The sequence below is a fragment of the Leiobunum rupestre genome, chromosome 1 (assembly GCF_980474605.1).
Source record: "Leiobunum rupestre chromosome 1, qqLeiRupe1.1.hap1, whole genome shotgun sequence".
Taxonomy (NCBI): Eukaryota; Metazoa; Arthropoda; class Arachnida; order Opiliones; family Sclerosomatidae; genus Leiobunum; species Leiobunum rupestre.
In genome coordinates, this window is record NC_143384.1 from 77,052,428 (window position 1) to 77,075,360 (window position 22,933).

The 22,933-nt window shown below is 35.4% G+C and overlaps 1 protein-coding gene across 1 annotated transcript; it reads left to right on the forward strand.

Annotated features, from left to right (window-relative positions):
* The first annotated feature begins 17,684 nt into the window (after nucleotides 1-17,684).
* On the forward strand, nucleotides 17,685-20,012 carry LOC149966667 (uncharacterized). Its single transcript, XM_090167567.1, has 4 exons — nucleotides 17,685-17,719; nucleotides 17,821-18,041; nucleotides 18,742-19,040; nucleotides 19,826-20,012. Exons 2-4 carry the CDS (start codon nucleotides 17,823-17,825, stop codon nucleotides 20,010-20,012), a joined length of 705 nt encoding a protein of 234 aa, XP_090023693.1. The 5' UTR covers nucleotides 17,685-17,719; nucleotides 17,821-17,822.
* The last annotated feature ends 2,921 nt before the right edge of the window (nucleotides 20,013-22,933 follow it).

Consider the following 22,933-nt stretch of genomic DNA (forward strand, 5'->3'; position numbering starts at 1 on the left):
TTGCAATATTTTCAATCCAATTGTATTTGGTTTTATATCTTTAACTTTATTTCTCAGTACAATTTCCCTTTGACAAGCTTCTTCTAACTTCAATTCCCACTTTTTTAAATGCTTTTCCATTTCGTCCAAATGCCCTTTTATTTCTTGCATATCTAACCATGTCCTGTTATACTCTTCCACTATTTCACTAACTTCCTCGAATGAATGGAAATCCATATGACTATAAGTAACAGAACACAATAAATATTAAACGTTCAGCAATGTTAAAAGTTAGGTCACCAGAAAGACCCTTTCCTCTTGTGGTTTCTATTTCAGTGGAAACGAAACTTGGACTTCAAGACGCCCGCGTCTTTTACGTTTATATGGATTATTCATGACGGTTCAATTTTGATTTTATAAATGGACACGTATAGTAGGGATCTGGATCGAGAGTGTGGGGGATAAAAAAATTAATCTAGGTGAAAATATTATTATAAATAAATACCGATTCAATATACGAACGAAACTTAATTATTAATTTAATTAAACTCTTTTATAAATTTTATAAATTAACTTGAAATATCGTAAAGCCAATAAAAATTATATAAATTTCCTACAAATTACCCATTTTACAGATAAAAATGAAACTATTCCAAATACGTACAAAACTCAATTTTCATAAATAGACAATAGTTTTGAAATTAATTTGGCTTATGGTAAAAATTAGAATAATTTAGGAAATTCTGTTAAAAATTAGTACAATTGGGGAAAATTGGTTAAAAGTTGGTATAATTTGGAGACTTGTTAATGTTAAAAATATAGAATTAATTAGGATATACTTTTAAAATTGAAGAGATAGAAAGGCAATTACGAACGATATGATGATTTAAAAAAAAATGATTTTTCAATGAACTGTAAAACGATTCTATAGGTGGCAGCCTTGTCTCAAAAATTTATTTTCCTTAAAAGGTGTTATACATTCGATAAGCAGTGACGAGAATTCCCGTCAATCAGAGTAATATTTTATCAGTATATCTCAAATTTTTCTGAGTTTTCATCAACATACCAAGAAACAAGATCCCCAATGCAGAAAACAACGTGAAAACGCGCCGGTGTCGAAAAACGTGCTCATTCGCGGAAAAACTACGCGGAAAACGCCCTTATACGGAAATATACGCGGTAAACGCACTCGTATGCGGGAAAGTTCCCGGAAAAACCCCCACTACCCAATGCCACACGCGTCTTATATAACAGTGTATCTCTTTAAAGTATTGAATCACTCGACATAATAAAATTAAGTTTAAAAATATTTCCATTCTACTTTAACAACGAATATTCAATGACGTCAAAACACTCTTAAATTCAAATTAACCGCGTCCCCCGCGAAATCCGCGCACGCGCGCCGCCCAGGTTATCACTTTTTACATCATTTCAACTTATTCCGTACGATTAAGTGTCTTTCAAGATAAGCGGAGATAAATAAACAAGTTGGGCCTGAACATAATATGTTGATATACGAAAAAACAAATCGTCGCGAGAAATATCATAAATACATTGACTTTTCGATGATTTTACCCCCATTTCACCCCTTAAATCCCGGATCTCGATCCCGAAACTAAACCTGAACCTGGGATCGGCGTGTCGACCTTACTTTCCTTATACTGTCATAATAAACTAGGATCTAAGAATATTATATTTCTTTGGCAATCGGTTTTTGGCACATCACAATTAAGTAGATTATAACTACATCAACGAGAGACCTTTTTGTATTTGGTAAAATCTCACTTAGGCCAACTAATTTGGCCGCTTACGATTCCCATTCAATTGAAATTTTTCAAAGACGATTGTCTTTATCCCACGCAAGTGTCGAGATTGTATCAGATACTTCATAATTGAGCGTCGTTCAACGATTCGGTGTGAGAATTGCAAATTGAGAAAGTCTGTAGCGTTCTCGCCTAGTCTAAATTATTTTGAAACATAAATGCTTATAGCGTTTTGTCATTGAATCAACTTTGATGAAAAGTTTTCTCAGTGTGAAAGAGTCCTTAATTTGAGTGAACCACCCGAGATAAATAACATATTTAATGGCTTTAACGATCACTGGTGTTAGAAGTCTAGAGCAATCAAATTTCTGAGGAAGTATGTAAGCTCTGTTGAAGTTAACGGTAATAGTTAGTGTACGAAGCTGCTAACGCGATAAAACCTAATACTTGAATTAAAGAGTTTAATAGTCACTAGATGACTTGGGCCTAAGAAGGTATTTATTTATATCGTGAAAGACATCGCGAAAAATTGAGTTTGACCATACTCAATAAAAAACAGCTCCAAAGAGAAGATAACCAACAAATACATGAATATAGTCGTTTGAAATGCAGTGTTTTCTTTCGTTGCTTATTTTAGTGATTGGCGCAGGTTCAACCCCGGATAGGACCGAATATTTTATTTCACAAAAAAAACTTTGTAACTAGAGAAACTGAAAATTTAACTTTAAAACACTCTGAAATATAATTTTTTATAATTAAAGTCATGGTTTATCTCAAAAATAAAGTATTTAAAAATGTAATAAACAAAAATGAAAGATTTTAACAGCTGACCAAAAACAAAACATTTCCTGACAATTTTTGTCATTCCCCAGAAAAAAGGGAGAGGCTTTGGAAAAACAAAAGACGTTTAAATAAAACCTGTTTAGCGATTTGCCTAGAAATAGTAATTCCAAGAGCCAGGGCATACTTGTAAAAGCGTTTCATTTCAAAGCGCGCTGCGTAATATTGCGATAATGAAGGGCTCGTTCAATTTCGCACGTGCTTCTTGAAAGATAAAAATACGCGCGCACGCTATCAACATTAGCCTTCCAAATAAAACTAACATAAACACGTGACTATTTTATTCAGTGACTCGTGCATGCGCGTAGGGGAGGAAAGAAAGAGAGAGCGGCAATTATTGAAGCGTCTATTCCCTGCCAACAGTTTCTCCCACTGACAACGTCTCACTCCTCCCCGTGCCAACCCCTTTAATTGAATTTATCTTTTCCAGAATTCCAACAGCTAACCGGATTGATCTTTTTGTTTAATTCGCTGCGTGTATACTGTCTGGTCGACTCTCTGATTTCCAGTAGCGATAAAGCTAACAAAACAGTGTGTCCCGTCTGACTGACTAATACGATAGTTTGTTGGCTAGTTAATTTCACCTTTACGACCCTGAGGTATCAAAATCTTTTATTACTAACTTAACTCACTCGACACAAAAACACTGCCTAAACAAACAGCGTCTGCGGAACAGTTTCTTAGAATGTTTCTCGTTTCCTGGTAGTTTACGTTCATAACCACAATAGATACGGTAAAAATAAACGACATCCGTAAATACGAATACTGTAGTTCAAACATTAACACTCACTCTGGTCTTATTATATATCGTTGGTTCATTTTTATTATTGCGAATTGTAACTTGTGTACGTTTAAGTACAGAGGCACGGACGAGGCTTCGAATATTGACACGCAACAGCAACGCAACTATTACATTTCACGCCATGTTATTTACATTAAGTAATACCACCGTGCCTCTCTTCTAAACATTATTATTCCACGGACGTTATCTCTCTTTCTTACTGACAGTGATGGGCATCCTCGGCTCATTTTCTTGCGTCACTGAGCATTTTTTAAGTTCAAATAATTGGGTCATTTTTGCTAATGTTAATTTCAGTTATTTTAAACGCACTTTAGGTTTTTGGGTCCATAGATTTTTTTGCAGTTTTTATCTTTAATTCGTTGTCTATACACCGAAAACATAATTGACAATCTTTTTCATCAGAGGTGACAAAGTTTCCAATTATAAAGATCGGCAATTTAAAGGTTGATAGCACCATTTTCAACCTCTCAAGGTCAACATCGCCCTAACTAATATAGTTATTTTTATTATTTGGTTTTAGAATATTTATGAGATAAAGATATTGAAGTTTAGAGATCGATATTTATAAAAGAGAGTCCATTTGAACAGCCCTGTTTTAAATGTTCGTTAAACTAACAATTTTTATTACTTGTTTATGAAATGAGATTTACACAACTCATCATTTCAACATGATGACGCCATTAAATGTTTAGTTGAGTTTTTAACTTGTTGGGGGATTTTTGCTTTAAAAAAGTGACTATTGACTATTGACACCATAGATCTGTTAATTCAGTCCTATTTCTTTATCTGATAAGACGTTCTTATGTTACTTGCGCATGTCCTGATAAAAAAATTATAATTACAAAAAAAGATTCCGACTCTCAGGACTACAAAATATTGATTTAAATCATAACAAAAATGAGCCTTAAAAGAATAAAATTGGAACCATACTTATAAGTCAATTGGAGCAAATAAGACAACAGATTTCATCAGAACCACACTATACTGACAGCGTGAGAATCAATTATGTTACGTTCGCGTGAGCAGCATTGCGAGCTGAGCGCACATTTGTTAAAAATGCCCATCACTGCTCTCTGATATTTACCATACCAGTTTCAAACAAAAGCTTTAGCGTGATCAGTCAAAATGTCAAGAACTCATGACCGACTTTCCGAAACTTTTATTATTTTTATCTAAACATTTCATCCGTCTCTAATCAACTGATAAAACGTGTACCAAATAATAAGGCTTTTAATATGAATAAATTATTATTAAACAATATTCGAAGTAAATCGAATGCACTGTTGCAAATAACAAAGCAATATACAATAACGCTCTTTACGCAACGGTAATACGTCCAAAATGGACCATTTCCTTCAATTCTAACACCACAGTTCATTTGCTGCATTTAATTTCTATTTATCGGGTAAGTACCTTTCAGTGTTTAATGTGTAATTATATTAACAGCAAATTCTACCTTCACATTTTACTCTCCACCTTGCTTAGTAACCTTTTTGAAGCGCTAGTTATCACATGACCTATTTATCCAATAGAAAAGCTTTTAACCCATCGTGAAAACAAGCAGTGATACATTTTTTATTCGGCGCTCGAATCGGATGCGTATGTGAACCTTTTTACAAAATGAAATTATCTTCGGTAGTGTTACTTTGTTATTTATAAGCTAAAAAATTGTTTTAAAATATATTAAGTAATAATGTCTCGTTAGAGAGTTTAACCACCGATTGGAGTCTAAAAACGTCCGGAGATGCGGAAGAAATCTAACTGTTTGAATCTATGAAACCTGATAATCTGTTACACGCGGAATGTCTTAACCTATGATACCGGTTATATATTATCCTGTGAAACAGAAATGGTCTTAGGCTGTACACCCAAAAATAATTTATTTTGTGACTCATCTTGTCACTAGATCCATGAGCCCAGTCATTAAATGTTATATTTCTAAATTTCAATTTAAGGACTACAGAATACTTTGAATTTTGAGATTGAGACGACATAACTCTGTGTTTTGGGAAACAGTAAGGTGAACTTGAGTCGCCTGATGAAAGGAGACGAGCTACCTCAAATTCATGATGAATTTTTCAAATGATTCTGTGGACCTTGAAGCGATTTTAAGATTTTTTGTGTTGATGTGGTTGAATCTTGGGCCACTTAACATTTTTTTTAGTCTCCGAATTTTCAACTTTTGAGCCAGGGAAGGAGCTGTGGTGCTACTATAGTATGTTAAGTGAACATTTCTTTGTCACTTAATCGATGAACAAAATCAATATCCCAGGTCCATATGGGTGTCTCTAAAGACAATCCGGTTGTTTTTATGGTTGACCTCCTCTCCTCTCACCCAATTTTAACAGCTTCTTGATAATGTGTTCGAGGTATGCAACTTTTATTTTAATTAGATCTAATCAGTAGGTGGCTTTAATTACGATATATTGACTGCACTTATCCTCGATTACTCCCAATAGGACTCGGCTGTCCCATGACAAAACCTTATAACCACCAAATTTTTGGAAAATTAGGTTTTTACGCATCAGTTTTACTAAGGCATGTACAAAAGTACTGTAAAAGTTTCAGGTAAAAGTCATAAATATTTAACTATTTATGAATTAAAAAATGGTTTTTTGATTTTATAATTTTCACATTAAAAACCACGTTAAAATTTTATAACTTAGGTTTTGAAAAAGTCAAATATCTCAAAATTACGATCGTGTTGGTTAAAAGGTTTTGCCATGGGACAGCCGGACTGACTACCAACTCTTTACAGTCACTAGTCTAATAAGGTAGACTTAAATAAATTATTCCATCCAGTCTCCAGAAGAAACGCCCTCTTCTGGAAAAAGTGGTCACTGTGTACATACTGTTAAAGATCCTCGATAAAATCTATCACCCACGATGGGTGACTCGAACGGTGTTTAAGGTTTTTTCTAATATTTAACAAAACACAGATGGTTCAAGAGTTCTGCTGGCCTACGTGACAATAGCCAGGAAGGAGATCAATTTCCACCCTCCCCTCTTCCAAGGAGATCGTTGAAAAACCTTTTGTAAGGCAGTCTAAAATTACGGCCAAGTCATCCATCGACTTTTAACTGCATTAATTCAGGTTATATTTCGTAGGCGGGTGGTGGCGAGTCCTTTATGTCACGAAAGCCATCGGCTCCTTACCCTATTTACTACCATTAAATAGAACGGGAAACTGAAGCAGTCAGGGAATATCCCAACTTAACGCAGTAGGAGTTGTTCACCCAGTTCCACTAGCTGGGATCAAACTCGGCTCCTAGTGCTGCGAGGTGACAGTGTTAACCACTCCTCCACCACACCGTGTATTTATTCAAAGCCTGCATACAGGGAACACATACGGAGATGCCATACATTTGCAAAAGGTACACTTCATTTGCCCTTTAAATGGCCCATGTGTCCTAAAGGTTTCAACCGAAAACTATCCCTACGCCCCCTTTGATTCACCATTGAAACAGATAGAAAGCGGCTGAAAGGACGCTATTAGTTTTTCCTACATCCTTCTTCATAAATTTGACGCTATAAATAATGATACTTTCATTTAAATAGAATTTTTGCATCGTTTCCTTATATTTTGATAAGTGTATTTAAGAAAAAACGTTCTCATAACTTTCTAATTAGTCTGTAGCAGACGCTAGATCATAGGTGCTACTTTGGAGAAGCTAGCGCCGTTACGCAACCTAGACTCGTTTCGGTCGTAGATTGTTGAATGTTCCTAAAATTCAGGGTTGACATAGAACCAGCCATACCGGTTATAGCCACCTGGATAAATCCAGTTATAGCCACCTGGATAAATCCGGTTATAGCCACCTGGTTAAAACCGTTTATAGCCACCTGGTTAAATCCAGTTATAGCCACTTCAAAAAATCCAGAAGTTTTGGCTTTTTTAAAAAAAAATTACAATATGAATATTTTAGTAAATTAATAGTTTTTATTTGGAAATGTAGTTTATTTTTTGTTTCATATTTAGAAACCGGTTTACTTTTACCAGTTTTTCGGTAGGTTTAAAGTTCCCAAGTTCGCTGCCTCGCTTCTGTCAAACACAAAAACTAGGGGGTATTTCCCGAGGAAATCGAAAGGATTCAGTTATTTTATATAGTTATTTCGCTTTATTTGTTTAGTTTCTTATTTACGACAATAACTGCAGACAATTTCTACTTACATAAATAAAAGGTACTGTTTATATTTTAGCCGGTTATAACCGAAAAAAACGGTTATAGCCAATTAAAACCACTGGTCTGGATTTTTTCAATAAAAGCCGGCATTTTTCCAAGCCTGCAAAAATTCAATACACGATAAATTTTCCAGATAGAAGACCAATATCTTCGCAATGACCGTCCATTTAACAACGGAAGGGTTGAAGTTCATTTCGTAATAGATTGGCAAAATTCAAACATTGCAAACTCTTGTATTGTTATATTGGCTAAAATTATCATATTCCACCTTCTTGATTTTTTGTTTCAGCATATTTTTTCATCTCCAAAAACGATTTAACTGAATAAAACTTTATTGAATAAAAACCAATTTTATTTGCTCAAGGAATGAAGCCAGCGATTAAAGAACTGAAAATAGGTATCGTAGCAGTAAGTCCATTTAGTTAAACCATGAATAAAGAACGTACATAGATCACCTTAAATTTTTTGAGTAAGGACCTAGATAGTTTTGAAATTTGCAGGATATATACGTATTTAGTTGGGACGTTTTAAATCAGAAAACAAATTTAAATATTTCATGGTTTTAAAAGAAAAACTATTTTTGACCGGTGATGATGGAAGAAAAATGTCAACGAGAAAGCTATACAGCATATTTAAAAACGTACAAATAGTTTCTCGAATTTGTCACTTAGTTATGAGGTTTTTAAGAAAACAAGTTTTTCGTAGGAGTTAAAATGGTTTAAATGAAGCTAAAATTGTATTTTTAAGACTAAGACATATCAAGGTATCACCAGCTATTTTTGTTTATTCAATTAGTGAGATACATTTAAACTGGTTTAATTTTGACCTACTAGATTTACAAAACATGTTACTTACATAGTTAGATTAAATTTTTCAACGGTTAATTGTCGATATAAATAACGAAAAATAATTTGAAATTAGAGGTAAGGTTTATACATCCGTTTGCGGCGATACGTGTTTAAGCACGATGTACCTTTTCTCGAAGTGAACACTGGATCATATTAGGAGTTACAAAATGGAAAGCATAAATAAAACGTTGAAGTAAATCTGGCATGCTCGTAACAGGCGTCGCACACAGGAAAAGGTTTATCGGTGTGACGACTAAAGACTTTGGAGGCCAATGAATTGAACCATTTCTTTCAATCCATCTTTGTTGGAACTCAGCATTTAGATGGTCCACAACAGCTCGTGTTGGATTTAGGGAGCACTGTCATGTTGGATCCAAGGACGCCTGTAATTGGTCAAAGGAATGTCATTGTTAGCGTCAGCAACGTCGTTATGCAGCAGAGCTAAGTTTTGCTGCCCATTTAAACGATTTGGAAGAAAAAAGGGGCCAATGATTCGATCCCTGACCAGACCTGCCAAAAAATTCAACTGAAATTGCACTTGGTTATGGCGAGGAAATCCCCAGTGAGGATTCCCATAATTCCCCATATGTATGTTTGGTGATTAAAAGGTCAATCCCTTGACATGAAAAAGATAAAAAATAGTCGGGGATTCTATTGACATGTTGCTTATACAGTTTTAAAAGTCAAATCTATATGATCCGTATCTCCGTCATGAAGAATTTGATGTAGTGTTGGTCGATCTGGATGTAAGTTATGTCTGTTAAGCAGTGGCGGCGTAAGGGGGGGGGGTGAGGGGGGTGGTCTACCCCGGCTGCCAGGGAAGCCAGGGGTGCCATCGGAGAAGCTCGAGGGGGGGGGTGCAAATCAGAACGATTACACTTGAAGAAGACGGACCCGTGAAAATTTCTGCACGGTCCTGGGGGGTGTCACAAAACACTGCCGCTGCCCCGGGAACCCAGCCTTCTTAAGCCGCCACGGCTGTTAAGTGTTCTCCAGACGTGGCTCCTCAACCAGCCTAGTTTTGCACTTCTAATACTTGCTCAAAGATCTGCAACAAAGTAGGTAAGGACATCGTCTTTTTCGTTGATGTTTTGGCGACCAACTCCTCGAAAAAAACTAAATAACATTTCCATGAATCTGGAAATCTCAAACAGCTACAAGAACAGTGTAATGACTGAGATTGGTGTTAAATAACTGACATTCTCTACGGGCGTTTTGATTGGCTTCACCAACAAATTATTCTACAGCTAAAGAGCAATGCTTAACGGAATCAGGCATTGTGGAAGTAACTTTAAAGTGATTTGTAAATTGGAAAATGATGAATTAAATACTTAATCGAAAACTAACCGACGTACAAATTAAACCAAAGAAAAATGTTACCCTTACCGAAAAATCGGTAGCCCACATATTGTCATCAAAGTTTTTTTCATGAGATCAATTGTTTTCTAATAGAAGCCAGATAACTGCTTTACGGATTTAGAAAAAGTTGCTCATTATTCTAGTTATAAGAGACCGACGAAAGACCAACAAATAATCGACAAACAGATGATCAGAAGACTAAAAGTTGCCTAACTCAATAGTCGAAAGAGCGACAAAATGGGCGAGCATCGAGTGAGCGATCAAATGGGCGAGCTTAGAATGAGCTACCAAATGGGTGAGCTTCGAATGAGTGATCAAATCGGCGAGCTTCGAATGAGCGACCAAATGGGTGAGCGTCGTAAGAGCGACCAAATGGTTGAGCTTCGAATGAGTGATCAAATGGGCGAGCTTAGAATGAGCGACCAAATGGGCGAGCGTCGTAAGAGCGACCAAATGGTTGAGCTTCGAATGAGTGATCAAATGGGCGAGCTTAGAATGAGTGACCAAATGGTTGAGCTTCGAATGAGTGATCAAATGGGCGAGCTTAGAATGAGCGACCAAATGGGCGAGCGTCGTAAGAGCGACCAAATGGTTGAGCTTCGAATGAGTGATCAAATCGGCGAGCTTAGAATGAGCGACCAAATGGGCGAGCGTCGTAAAAGCGACCAAATGGGCGAGCGTCGTAAGAGCGACCAAATGGTTGAGCTTCGAATGAGTGATCAAATGGGCGAGCTTAGAATGAGCGACCAAATGGGCGAGCGTCGTAAGAGCGACCAAATGGTTGAGCTTCGAATGAGTGATCAAATCGGCGAGCTTAGAATGAGCGACCAAATGGGTGAGCGTCGTAAGAGCGACCAAATGGTTGAGCTTCGAATGAGTGATCAAATGGGCGAGCTTAGAATGAGCGACCAAATGGGCGAGCGTCGTAAGAGCGACCAAATGGTTGAGCTTCGAATGAGTGATCAAATCGGCGAGCTTCGAATGAGCGACAAAATGGTCGAGCTTATAGTTACCTACCAAATGGGTGAGCTTATAGTGAACTTCCAAATTGGCGACCTTTGAATGAACGACAAAATGGTCGAGCTTCGAGTAAGCAACAAAATGGGCGAGCTTATAGTGACCTACCCAATGGGCGAGCGTCGAAAGAGTGCCACATTGCGTGAATGTCAGCATAGCGGCACTATGGCCAAAATTACGACCCATGACAAAAAAGGTCAATCGTCCAACAAGTGACCCATCGCCAACATAGAGACGAAATGGCCTAGAGTTACCAGATCCACCAATTGGTCCCGCGTTGACTCTCGATAGTGAGACCAAACAGTCAAAACAACGAGAAAGGGGACGAATATAAAAGAAGCTATTTTAAAACTACTGCGAGATATTTTTGATATTCTTTGAACGAATATTTGATTGTTCGTACCACAAGTATAAGGCTTGGGTTAGATCAAGGAAAAATTATATTTCATTAAGAAATTTCAAAAAGAGATAGCTCAACTGGGTAATACCAACCGAAAGTAGACTATATGTTGTCAAATTGCACATGTCAATAATAATTCTGTCAGATGAGTTTAATAATCGTCGTCGGGAATAACAAAGTATTAATTTGAAAAAAAATGCTTCATAGTAAACCGCTTGCTTTTTTAAACATTGATATCTATTAGAATATATTTTTACTACAATTGCTGCTATAAGATAATTAATAATAATAATTAAGGCTTCTTCTAAGAATGTATATCCTCTTCAGCTCATAGCTGATTTCCAAAAGTGTCCCTTTAAACTGAGCTTAACCTCGGCAAGTCTTATCATGCATTTAAAATAACTTTAGAAAGGCTAACAACGGCTCTGATTAAACCGTGCGAGTATGTGATTCCGGGGAAAAAATTGTTACTCCATTGATTTTTGGAGAGAAGCAATTCGAAAAGATACTACACATTGATCTTAGCCAAATGACAAAGAAGCTGATAAGCTGTACGATAGTATACAACGAATACTATACTCATAAATTAATTTCTACGATCACCCGAAAAATATTTTCATACACTTTATTCAAATATTGTTTATAAAAGTAAAGTAATTTTTAAATTATTAGCGATGGTGAGTTAGTAATTGGTGCCTGTTATTGCGCCATCTACTAACTAACTTATCAAATTATATGCTAAATAACGGATAAAATCCCAAATATTGCTTTGAGGGGGCAGCTTCTATAAGTAAGTATATGGTTTCCTTGTTCTCAGCTCCTGTAAACAACCTAAAAGTTGTCAACTGGCTGATATCAATAATATGTGAACTAGAGAAGCCTTTAAATGTCAAAATGGTTTTTTGGGTAGAGTGTCATAGCAACTCAAAGAAGTTAGTAAATTGTCTATTTGCTGTTCTCAACCTATAAATTGTCAACTATCTGATAACAATAGTATATCAACTAAATTACAGTTTATATGTCAACATGGTTTTTGGGGTAGTGCCATAACAACTCAAATAATTTAAAAATAATTGTCCATTTGCTGTTCTCAACTTATCAACAACCAATAAATTGTCAACTGGCATTATATCAACTATATAAGAGTTTAAATGTCAAAATGGTTTTTTAGGTAGAGTGGCATTGCAACTCAATGAAGTTAAAAAATTGTCTATTTGTTGTTCTCAACTTATAAACAACCAATAAATTGTCAACTGGCATTATATCAACTAGATTAGAGTTTAAATGTCAAAATGGTTTTTAGGTAGAGTGGCATAGGAACTCAATGAAGTTAAAAATTTGTCTATTTGTTGTTCTCAACTTGCAAACAACCTATAAATCGGGTAAATGTTGTTTCGCGTCGAACGATTTTCTTTAGACCATATTCTTGGTTGTCTTTAGTTGAGCATAAGTTGTAGTTTTAAGAAAAGTCAATTAACGGTAGCTCAACGGTAGTCTTTTAGTTGTTTAAATTTTTGTAAGGGAAGTCCAGCTTAACTTTATGTCACTAGCTGAATAAACAAAATTAACCTGAGAAAATCTTAAAAAACTATTTAAAGTCCAGTAAAACGATGTTGCCTCCAATGACGAACTGGTGTTTTCATGACCTCGTAGCTAAGTGGCAAATTTGTCTTTTTTCGATCAACCAACCTTTATCTGTACGTTTTCATGTATGTTCTACATTGACCATTTTCTTCCATCACCTACCAGTCAAAAAAATTCAAAACCAAGAAATATTTTAAATTATTTCTGAAAACGTTCCCTGCAAGTTTCAAAACTCTATCTTAAATGATTTTTGAGAGCCATTTGAGACACCCTGTATATGAATAAAATCGTAGTTTAAATTATATTGTAACTGTATTCGACATAATGATAATTAAATCACTTTAATTTTCAGGGTACAAAAGAAGATGGTATAACAGGGTGTATTTATAGGTTAATAGAAGTAACGCTCGCGAAGTGGCTCAATTCAACCATGATATTGACAGAAATACCCTTTGAAAAGTTAGCCAAAGTGGACGATCCAAATTTTTACCACCCGGTAAGCTCAAGGAAGGGTCAACCTAAATTTTAACATCTCGTTCGAAAGTGTGCATTTTAAAATTTTACAAGCATATTTATTTTTAAACATTACGTAAAACGCCTCTTATTAATGATTAGTGAGAATACACCCTCGTAGACACCATGTTATAGTAGAATTAAATGTTATTTAAACATATCTTCATTTACAGGTCAGTGGTCAATAGTTTCCTTAGCTGAATTAACAACAATCTCAAAACTTACGAACTTCGCACTTTCATATTCAGTTGTTCTGTTTAATAACTTAAAGTCGAAAAACCAGGTTACTTGGCTCTTTTAATTGAAGAAGTCGATATTATTAGGTATGTAGAAGGCCCAGATAAACACGTCACTGCTTAATACTGTGTTAGATTTAATTGGAAAGTGCATCCAAATAAAAAAATCAAGTATTGATTTATAAAAAATGTAAAATAGCAACCTAAACACAGTTACACTATTGCTTGAAACCAGATTACACGGCTAGTTTATCCTATTTTTATTGGTCAAAATTAGCATTCAAACCGAAGTCTATTGTGACGGTGGTCTAAGATTACTTCAAAACGATCACTTATATTTGTAGCAGACTACATTTCAATTGGAGGTCTAAAATTCCGTACCTTTGGTGAGATTCATTACAAGTTCAGACGTACATGCAGGCCCCCATCGTCCGCGATATGTTCGAGTTCTGCGAATGAAGAACTATCTCATCGTCCACCCTTATCCAATGAAAAATTTCGGGTTTAAAAAAAGGGCATTTTTGAGCTAAAACCACGGGCTCAACCCCTTACGAAAGTAGGAGTCTTCTTTTAGGATGAAACTAGGATAATTAATTACCAAGTCTTAGATAAGACTGAAATAAACAGATATTTTCGAAATATCTAAATAAAACATATTTTAGAATGAAACGAACTTTACGCGTGTATAATATTTGCTGACTAAATATATAACTCACAGAAGTCCTTAATAAGTTTTAAAATTGACTGAAACACACATAAAATATGCATGCAAATCTCCTTGCATGTAAGATTTGAAAAGGTCTTATAGAAAGTTTAAATTTAAGGCCTAAAATATGTGTCAATATAAATACTTGCAAGTAGAAAAATCCTTTTTTTGGACACAGAAGAGCTCTGAAGTACGATATAAAATAAAAATTTATTGAAGTACGAAATTTAAATACTAAATAAGGTTAACTTCAAGTCTAAATCGTAGCTCTGACACATTAAAACTTTGTCTGTATTTTCTAAACATAAATAAGAATCAAATATGTTTTGATAATAGTTTATAAATATAGCTTACGAAAATTGGATCTTATTATATGATGGAACTAGGATAATAACGTCTTAGAGTTAACTTCAATAATCAAATATGTTCGAAACATCAAAATTAAACCAAACCTAATGCTAGTAAAATATTTGCTGACTAAATATAACTCTTATTAATATTTAAAACACGATTTTATCACTACGTTATATTTAGATTGATATTAATTGACTGAAAGGAAAATAGGGATCATGGAAATTTCCGTTTTATCGAAGATTTGAAAGTCTTGAACATGGTTTAAAATTAAATCCTAAATTGTCGGTCGATAAAAAGACCTGCATGTTAAAAATCCTTATTTTAACCTTATTAGAGTTCTAAAGTAAGTGTAAAAATGGAGATAAAACGTTTATTCCAGTATCTATTCTAAATACTAAATAAAGTTAACTTCAAGTTCCAATTATGGAATAAGTAAGGATCAAATAGTAACAAGAATTAGTCTGAAAGGAAAATTTCACGCTAAAGTTAAAATTGTTCTACTGGTCTTAAATGTTTCATATTTTGACGAAATTATATAAAGTCCACATTTATTATGACTTCATATCGTAATCTGGCCAAGCGAACGATATTTTACAGTAGAATCGCCATAACCAAAACAAGTTAAACTTTTGGCGTAATTCTGAAACATCCTTCTTGAAAAACTTCAAGAAAACAAATCAAGTTCAGTAGACCATTAATTACAAAAACCCTCTCAAAGAATTCAGAATAACAATTATCTAACTCTCACCGGTACTGACGCTTGCATGCCTCTCGCTGTCTGTATCTTGACCACGGCTGGGGCATTTTGGATCAAAGTACAATTTCAATTAACCGTTTATTGGATGCATCTGATACAAAAATTTTGTAAGATACTTCTCTTGCCCAACTCACCTTGAGGAGTCTACGAAACCTCTGATATGTTCTTTATTCGAGCAAAATCCCCCCTTTAAAATATGAAGTTACGATTGAACACCTTTAATTTATTTTAAAGCAACGGAAATTTAACTTATTTTAATACAATTTATCAAATTTGCAGGACGTGGATTTCTATTGTCTTCCGTTTGATACATCTGTGTTTGGAGCATACACTCACCTTCTTCAAACTGCGTGGCTTGATGATGGCGGCACGTTAATTCTGAGTGGAAAACCGAAGCAAATCGTAGTTTCGGCCATAAACAATGTGTTGGATTGCGATATTATGGTGCTCATATTTTTCTTTTGCAATTTTAACTTAGGTGTTGCCAGAATTTTGGTTATTAAGAAGGATGGGCAGAAGGAAGGATGCTTGAAGGTTTAAAAACTGTTCTCACAATCCTCCAAATTGGGGGAAAATGGAAAATTTTAAAAGCAGGGCTTAATTTTAAAATACCATTATACGCATATACCTATCCTACTCTTGCTTGTTAAAAAATGAATTCGAGATTTAGCCTGCTTTAAATCTGTATCAAAGCATACGAAACATTTCCCTTGGAAGTTATTTAAATAAATTGGTACCTGTGAAAAGGTCCCAATATTTAAAAAAAAAACTAGCGAAGGTTTTTTGGGGAAGGCTTTTCCTCATAACCTCAAAAAGAGCTCTTTTTCGCAATTTCTCTCACTTGTGTACTAAAGAAATTTAAGGTTAGGACAAATTATTTTTGACACTTCTTTCTACAAAATAATACAAAGATTTTAAAATGTTGTCTACGATTCAATAAATAAACTTTACTCGGCCCAAAAGAATGAAGACTGACTGTAAAAGAATCGTTAAGTGGCGTAGCCACTGTAGAATTTAATATATTTTGTCACTTTGAACGCTTATTTTCCTGTTACTAAATAAACTAAGAAATCTCAGAGTTTTTGGACGATCTAGAACAACTCGACCATTTTAAACGCCAAATATGCATGAAGTGTAGGGGGCTGTTGGCTCGCGTGACATTAAGGGCTTGTCACCACCCTCCTACGCATTGTAACCCGGCCACCTGAACTAATGGCTTTAAAAGTCGCTCGATGACTTAGGCCTAAGGTGGTGCCTTGGGTATTAGCCTAGCCTAGTGGATTCAGTTGAACTTCGTAGGACAGTGTTTTCCTTCATTAAAACTAATTAATCTTACTCTAAAAATAATTTTATGATTGCGTGAGTTGTCGAACCAAATGATAGAAAACCTGCACTGTTGAAGAAGCAATATAAACGTCCATTTAATATCATCTAGGTTTTCATAGCGACCTTCTTCAGTCTTCTAGTAATAGCGACGATTTACGCCTCATCAACGAGGTCACAGCTCAGACCAATTTCATATTTGTCTAAAATTGTTACTACGTTTTGGTATTTACAAAGACCATTTTTGAATCAAGGTGAGAACCAAAACTTCGAAAGTTATGAATTATATGTAGAAACTTAATTTAAGTAATTTTCCTTGTCTAACGAAGCTAGTTAACTATTAACTTTTTATGTTTAAACTTATTAATGCGTAGCGTAGCTCAATTTTAAAATTTGATATCTGAGCTGTTTAGTCTATATAAATTGTTTGAGAGCAGATGATTAAAGAAAACGTACCGACCGTATTATACAATCTTAACAATTCTGGTCAAATTTATTTAAATTTACTTTAACTATGTAAGCTTAGCTTTTCAATAGTTAAAAACACCGTGTTTCTCAAGGAATAAGGGCCTTGCTGATTGATACTGCAACCTAGTAGCAACAAACACAAGGAGAACACAGCTAGCCTTTAAACACGCTAACGAAGGGTAGTGTACGAATTTCATTGGACGAGCGTCACGAGCCTTTACGCTGAACGTTTTACGGGCGGGGGGGGGAGACAATTTCCGAATTTTCCCCTTCCGACGGCAGCAGGCGCTAGAGCGTCTAGCCAATGAAAAACGTACACAAGAAAATCCACGACTTTTGAAGGGTTGCGTTCTTCTTGTGTGGGGTGTTGTGTTTGTTGCTCCTAGCTGCAACATTGTTTAAAAAACTTTAAAGACCAAAAATACTTTATACACTGTCTTGTGTGTAGTAAAATTGTAACTGTAAAATTTAAGGTAGGGAGCTGTTGGAGGTTTTGCCAAGACTCTCCTACGCATTGCAATCCGACCCCTTGATTTAAAAGGCATTATAAGTCGCTAGCTGACTAGGACCGAATGTGAGGCCTTGGGTATTAGCCTAGCTGATTACTTTTATTATTATTATTATTTATATTTTAGTAAACCATTCAGAGCATCACATCTAAAATGGTATAACGTTTTATATTAACAGCTATGCCAAAGATTTCGAAAGAATTTTTCCTGAAGATTCTTATTTCTTCATGGTTAATATTTTTGGCATTTATGGGAGATTTCATAGGATGTTCGCTGAATTCCAAATTTGTCACAACCGACCATGACACAATTGACACCATCTCGGACTTGAATCGCCACAAAAACATTAAACCATTAATGATAGAATTTGCCAGCGAGTACAAACTTGTGAAGAAAATGGTGAGCCTGTTTTAAACTAAATGTAGATTTTACCAGCCCACGTTTATTGAGGCATGTTGCATTTTTCCCGTTTCGGAGGCGTCGATTGGTTTTATTTCACTTTATATTAATTAAATTTAGTAATTATGCTTAATTTTTTTAAATGGTAATTCTCTTGCATGTTTGTACAAACTATCTTTGGTACATTGATAAATATTGGAAAAGGAACCCTCTTAATTTCCAAAAAACAAAATGGCGCCAAAATGCCCCGCCCCCGAATTAATATTTTCTGTAAATCAAAGGATTTACTGAACTTGGAATGGTTCTATTTCGTAAAATATTAGTAATATTACGACATATTTTGGTATTGCAGCAGATGCTTATTATAAACCAGGATTTGTAACAATTATGAAACCAAATATGCATTTAAGTTCAATAATTTGATTCATTTGAAGCTGCACGATAAGGGAGAAACGCGCGTTCCCGCTCAGCCAATATGAAAATTAGTTTATTTTTTCCCGCCAACGGAGAAAGGCGCTACAGACAGACGTATTAATCGAGTATTCGTCAGTTCCCTCTCTTCAGACAGGAGACACGTGTTCCCCCTTTACGAGCCCGATGAAACCTTTTGAGTAATTGATAAAATTTATGTAAAAAGTTTAGTTTTAAATTCGTTTCACACGAGATCTCGAATATTTTGAATGACGTGATAATTATACAGGCGACGTACGATGAGACATTTGCCGACTTGTACAACGAAATCAATAAAAGTGGAGGACTTTTGGAGTACTGGGACATATTTTCAAGTGACGGATTCTACACCGATATCCACAACGGACGAAGTGCTTTAATTATAAATAAGCTTTTTTTCTGGGGTGCTTTTCATTTGGTCGTCGCTGGATTCGAGAATGACACCGAATTGAAACTCTATCACGGCACTGAATCATTAAGCTCGTCGATCGTTACTAATCTTTACAACCGAACCTTACCATTGTTCGTCGTGGAAGTGATTAATCACATGTGAGTTTCATTTCGACTTTCCACGAATAAAAGTGTTCGAGTTCAGGAAAAGGCTCGTGGTGATACTAAATTATTTCGCTAGTATTCACAGAATCATGAATCATTGTAAAAAATTTAAAAAAATTTAAAATATTTCCACCCTTGAATCGTCCTACAAAAACCGTTGTCTGAACATGTTCTTCCCGTTGAAATATCTAAGCACATACCACCCCATGTGTCTCAAAATATTCCCATAATTTTCCTGTTAATACCCAAACCAGATGACTTTAAATGTTTCTTTATCTTCCTGTTAATACCTAATAATAATAATGATAATCAGCTAGGCTATTACCCAAGGCACCACCTTAGGCCCAAGTCATCTTGCGACTTATAATGCCTTTAAACAGGTACCACCCCAGATCTCTGGAAATGTTCTTTCAAATTTCCTTCTAATATTTAAATCCGTATTCTTTCGATACATACAGATCCTTGCACATAAAACAATTTTTCTGATTAACTATGAAGCAGAAACATATTTCGATATAAACAGAAAAGAGATCGGGAGAACAGATAAATTAACTGCTAAATTTTCGATTAATCAAAGATTTATGTTAATTGTTAAATTTTGAATATTATTTGTGGCTATAAAACTATTGAATATGCAAATAATAAGTTGTTAGTCAGATAAATTTTGGTTATGGATATAAAAGATAAAAGGGAAATTTCTTATCCAAACCACTAGCTTTAAAGCAGATAGAAATCAAGTAAAAATTCAAAATACTTTAGAAAATCCTCAACTTTTTCAGAATTCTCAAACTAGTGGAAACTAGGGTGGTCTACAACAGATGTTTGGCTCACAATCTCCATTTGGTAAATCGATACAAATGGAGGAGAGACAGGGAATCAACATTTCTCTGGATGTACGCTTTGATGTTTTGCTTTGGCTCTGTTATATTAGAAATATTTTATATTTGCATGTTCCCGTTATCATAAGTTAAATCGCCGCGTCTTTGACCAATGCTTACTTCATGTATTAAAAAAAAGCATCACCTGGACTCAAAAATTATCTTTCATGTCTCATTGGTTTGCTAAAAACATATATCTAGGGTTATTTTCGACAAAGTAACTGTGTCACAGTGTTACGGTAAATATATGTAAGAATAATATGTTAAATAAATATGTTAGTGTAATATAATTGATACCACCAATTCGGAACTGCCGTTTGAAGGAATTTGTCTCAAGCCTTTTAAAAATAAAGGTGGTCAATATGAAAACCAAACCCCGAAAGAACGATGGTTGATGGTTCAATATTGAACTTAGATGTTCTATATTGAACAAACCTTCTTTGTTCAAATTAGAACGTTTTGTCGTTCGCGGTGGAACGCTTTGTCGTTCGTCGTGGATCATTTTCCCGTTCGACTTGGAATGCTTTATCCTTATCCAATACAAAGAGTACATAAAGTTATTGCTTTCAAAATTATAGCTCATGTCTCCTGCCGGCGGTTCATCCAGTGCCGTCTTTCCCATTGGGCCCTGGCCCAGGGCCCCGAGATCAAGAGGGGCCCCCTCAGGCCCAATAAAAAACCATTCAATATTAAAAATTTATCTTTGAAATAACGCCTAAACGAAGGTATATCTGTGCCCTATTTTTGTATTTCACTCAGACGTTTTATGACGACGGGCGGACAACGTCGCCACATTTTTAGTCTAAGCTGATTTCTACCCTCGATAATTTGTTTTCCGTCACCAACAGTTTTGCGGACACAGCCTATTTTTATATATTAGTCGGCCAAAATGATTTGAATTAGCTGTTCAACTGAAACGTTTCTCTAAGTAAGTTTAATAGCATTATGGACAGAGTGGGAAATAAGGATTTTTTTAAAGCAGACAGGTGACCAGTTACTCACCTGGCCTAGAATAAATAGACTGGACCACGAGCAGTGCACGTCGTCTGCTACATTAGAATAGCGTGTTTTAACTCTTAACCGTTTTTAATAGCTTGAATTCTAGGGCTGTGCGAGTACTCGAACATAATCTATTACTCGGAATGTTTTGAAGTCGAGTACTCGAACTGGACCTCGAATAATTAATTGTAAAATACTCGTCGATTATCGATTACCAAAAATTGCATAGATAACTCGATTAAGCTGCTGTAAGTTCAAAAATGGTTTTTGCAACTTTTTGGGGTTAAAATAATAAACGGTACCTACAAGACGTAGAAACCACAAATACTTTGAATGACCTTGGGGATGGATCACGGTTTTTAATACGTACTGAGCTTGCACGGTTTTTCTCCAAGCAATATTATTAAGTTTTAGTTTTGGATGTCAGCTGGCGTTAGAACTTAGGACTCTTGACTTCCTAAGCAATATACGGACAGACGATACATTAATAATTTTTTTACTATTAATTACTATAATTAGGCTAGTAGGCTAGTATACTAGTCTTTTATATCCCACTTCAATATTACTAGACTCGAATACTCGGTGAAAACAATTTCGTACTAGATACCCGACTCGATTGCCTAAAACCAATACTCGCACAGCATTAGTGAATTCGAATTGGAATGTACTAACATGCCGCAGCCGCCGTTACACAGACCTTTATTTATATATTTATATTTACCTCGAATTAATTAAGTGGTCCAGTAGACCACTAACCCCCCTCCGATTTAATTAATAAACTGGTCCGGGCAATTATTAAACTGGTCATTTGCTCACTGCCATCGCCTTATTTCCCACGCTGATTATGGAACCGATTTGTGTGGTCGTGGGATTTCAAGAGCTTGTTTTTTTTTTATAAACTTCCAAAAGAATGTAATAACTTAAGTCGGTAACGTCTGCTATCATACACAAATATTTTCACATAGTTTTGCACTATGGGATAATTGTTTTTCTCCGAAGCGTTTCATGAATGGTAATTAATTTTTAAATATAAAGTTTATAAGAATTATTTTTGTTTTTAACTTTTCTACAGTTATTTATTTCAATTCCTAGGTGCTAGGCCGACTTTGTTACTTGTTAGGCCTATGCCATCGTTTCAGTCTCACTGTCTGCCGCCTGCGTTTACTTAAACTGTATTTCATATAATGGGGTCTAGGGATAGCTATAGGTAAGCTCGATGTTGGAAAATTTGCTGTAAGTTATAAGCCGATAGCCGGTGGCAAAATTCGGAGTACAGAAAATTTTCTGTAAACGATAATTCGGCACCGAGTTAGAAGAGATATTGGGAATATCATAAACACATTGCCCCTTCTCTGGAGCTTAGGCTGATTAATTTGAAAACTTCTGTTACATCTTTAAAGAAGTAAAATCAGATAAAGTGTCTGAGATAAATATTACTAAACACATTTTTATTGTAAAAATTATAGATAATTAAGTTGTTTTAGAAGATGTTGTTTAATTTTATAGAGTATATAATATACACAACTTCGGCTATGGCCCCCATTTTGTGCGGGAGTTTTTTCTCTATGGGAAAAAGCATAGGCGACGTCGTGCCACGTGATACTGAAATCACTGTATACACCGAAATTTCCTAGAGGCGAATATTTTAGGAAAGTTCTAGATTCATGGGGTGCAGTTTCGAAGGTGAATTGGCGGCCCCCACCACTCAGGGACGTACCGAAGATAGTACGTTTGGGGGGGGAGGTAAGTGAAATTTGCCAAGTAAAAAACAAAGTTTGTCAAGTCGTCTAAATTTGGATTGTAACGGTACATTTCAATTTAAATGTTTTATTAAAATTTTAATAGGTGGCGCCATCCGCTGTTAGCGGCGGGAACTATATACTATACTATTGAATTAATAGTACTAATGTACTTTGAAAGTTATAGATGGCGCAACCCGTATAATGATAGAGTTGACGGCTGAGTGCGCCGTTTCGAAATTTAAGAATTTGTTTCGCGAAACCAAGACTA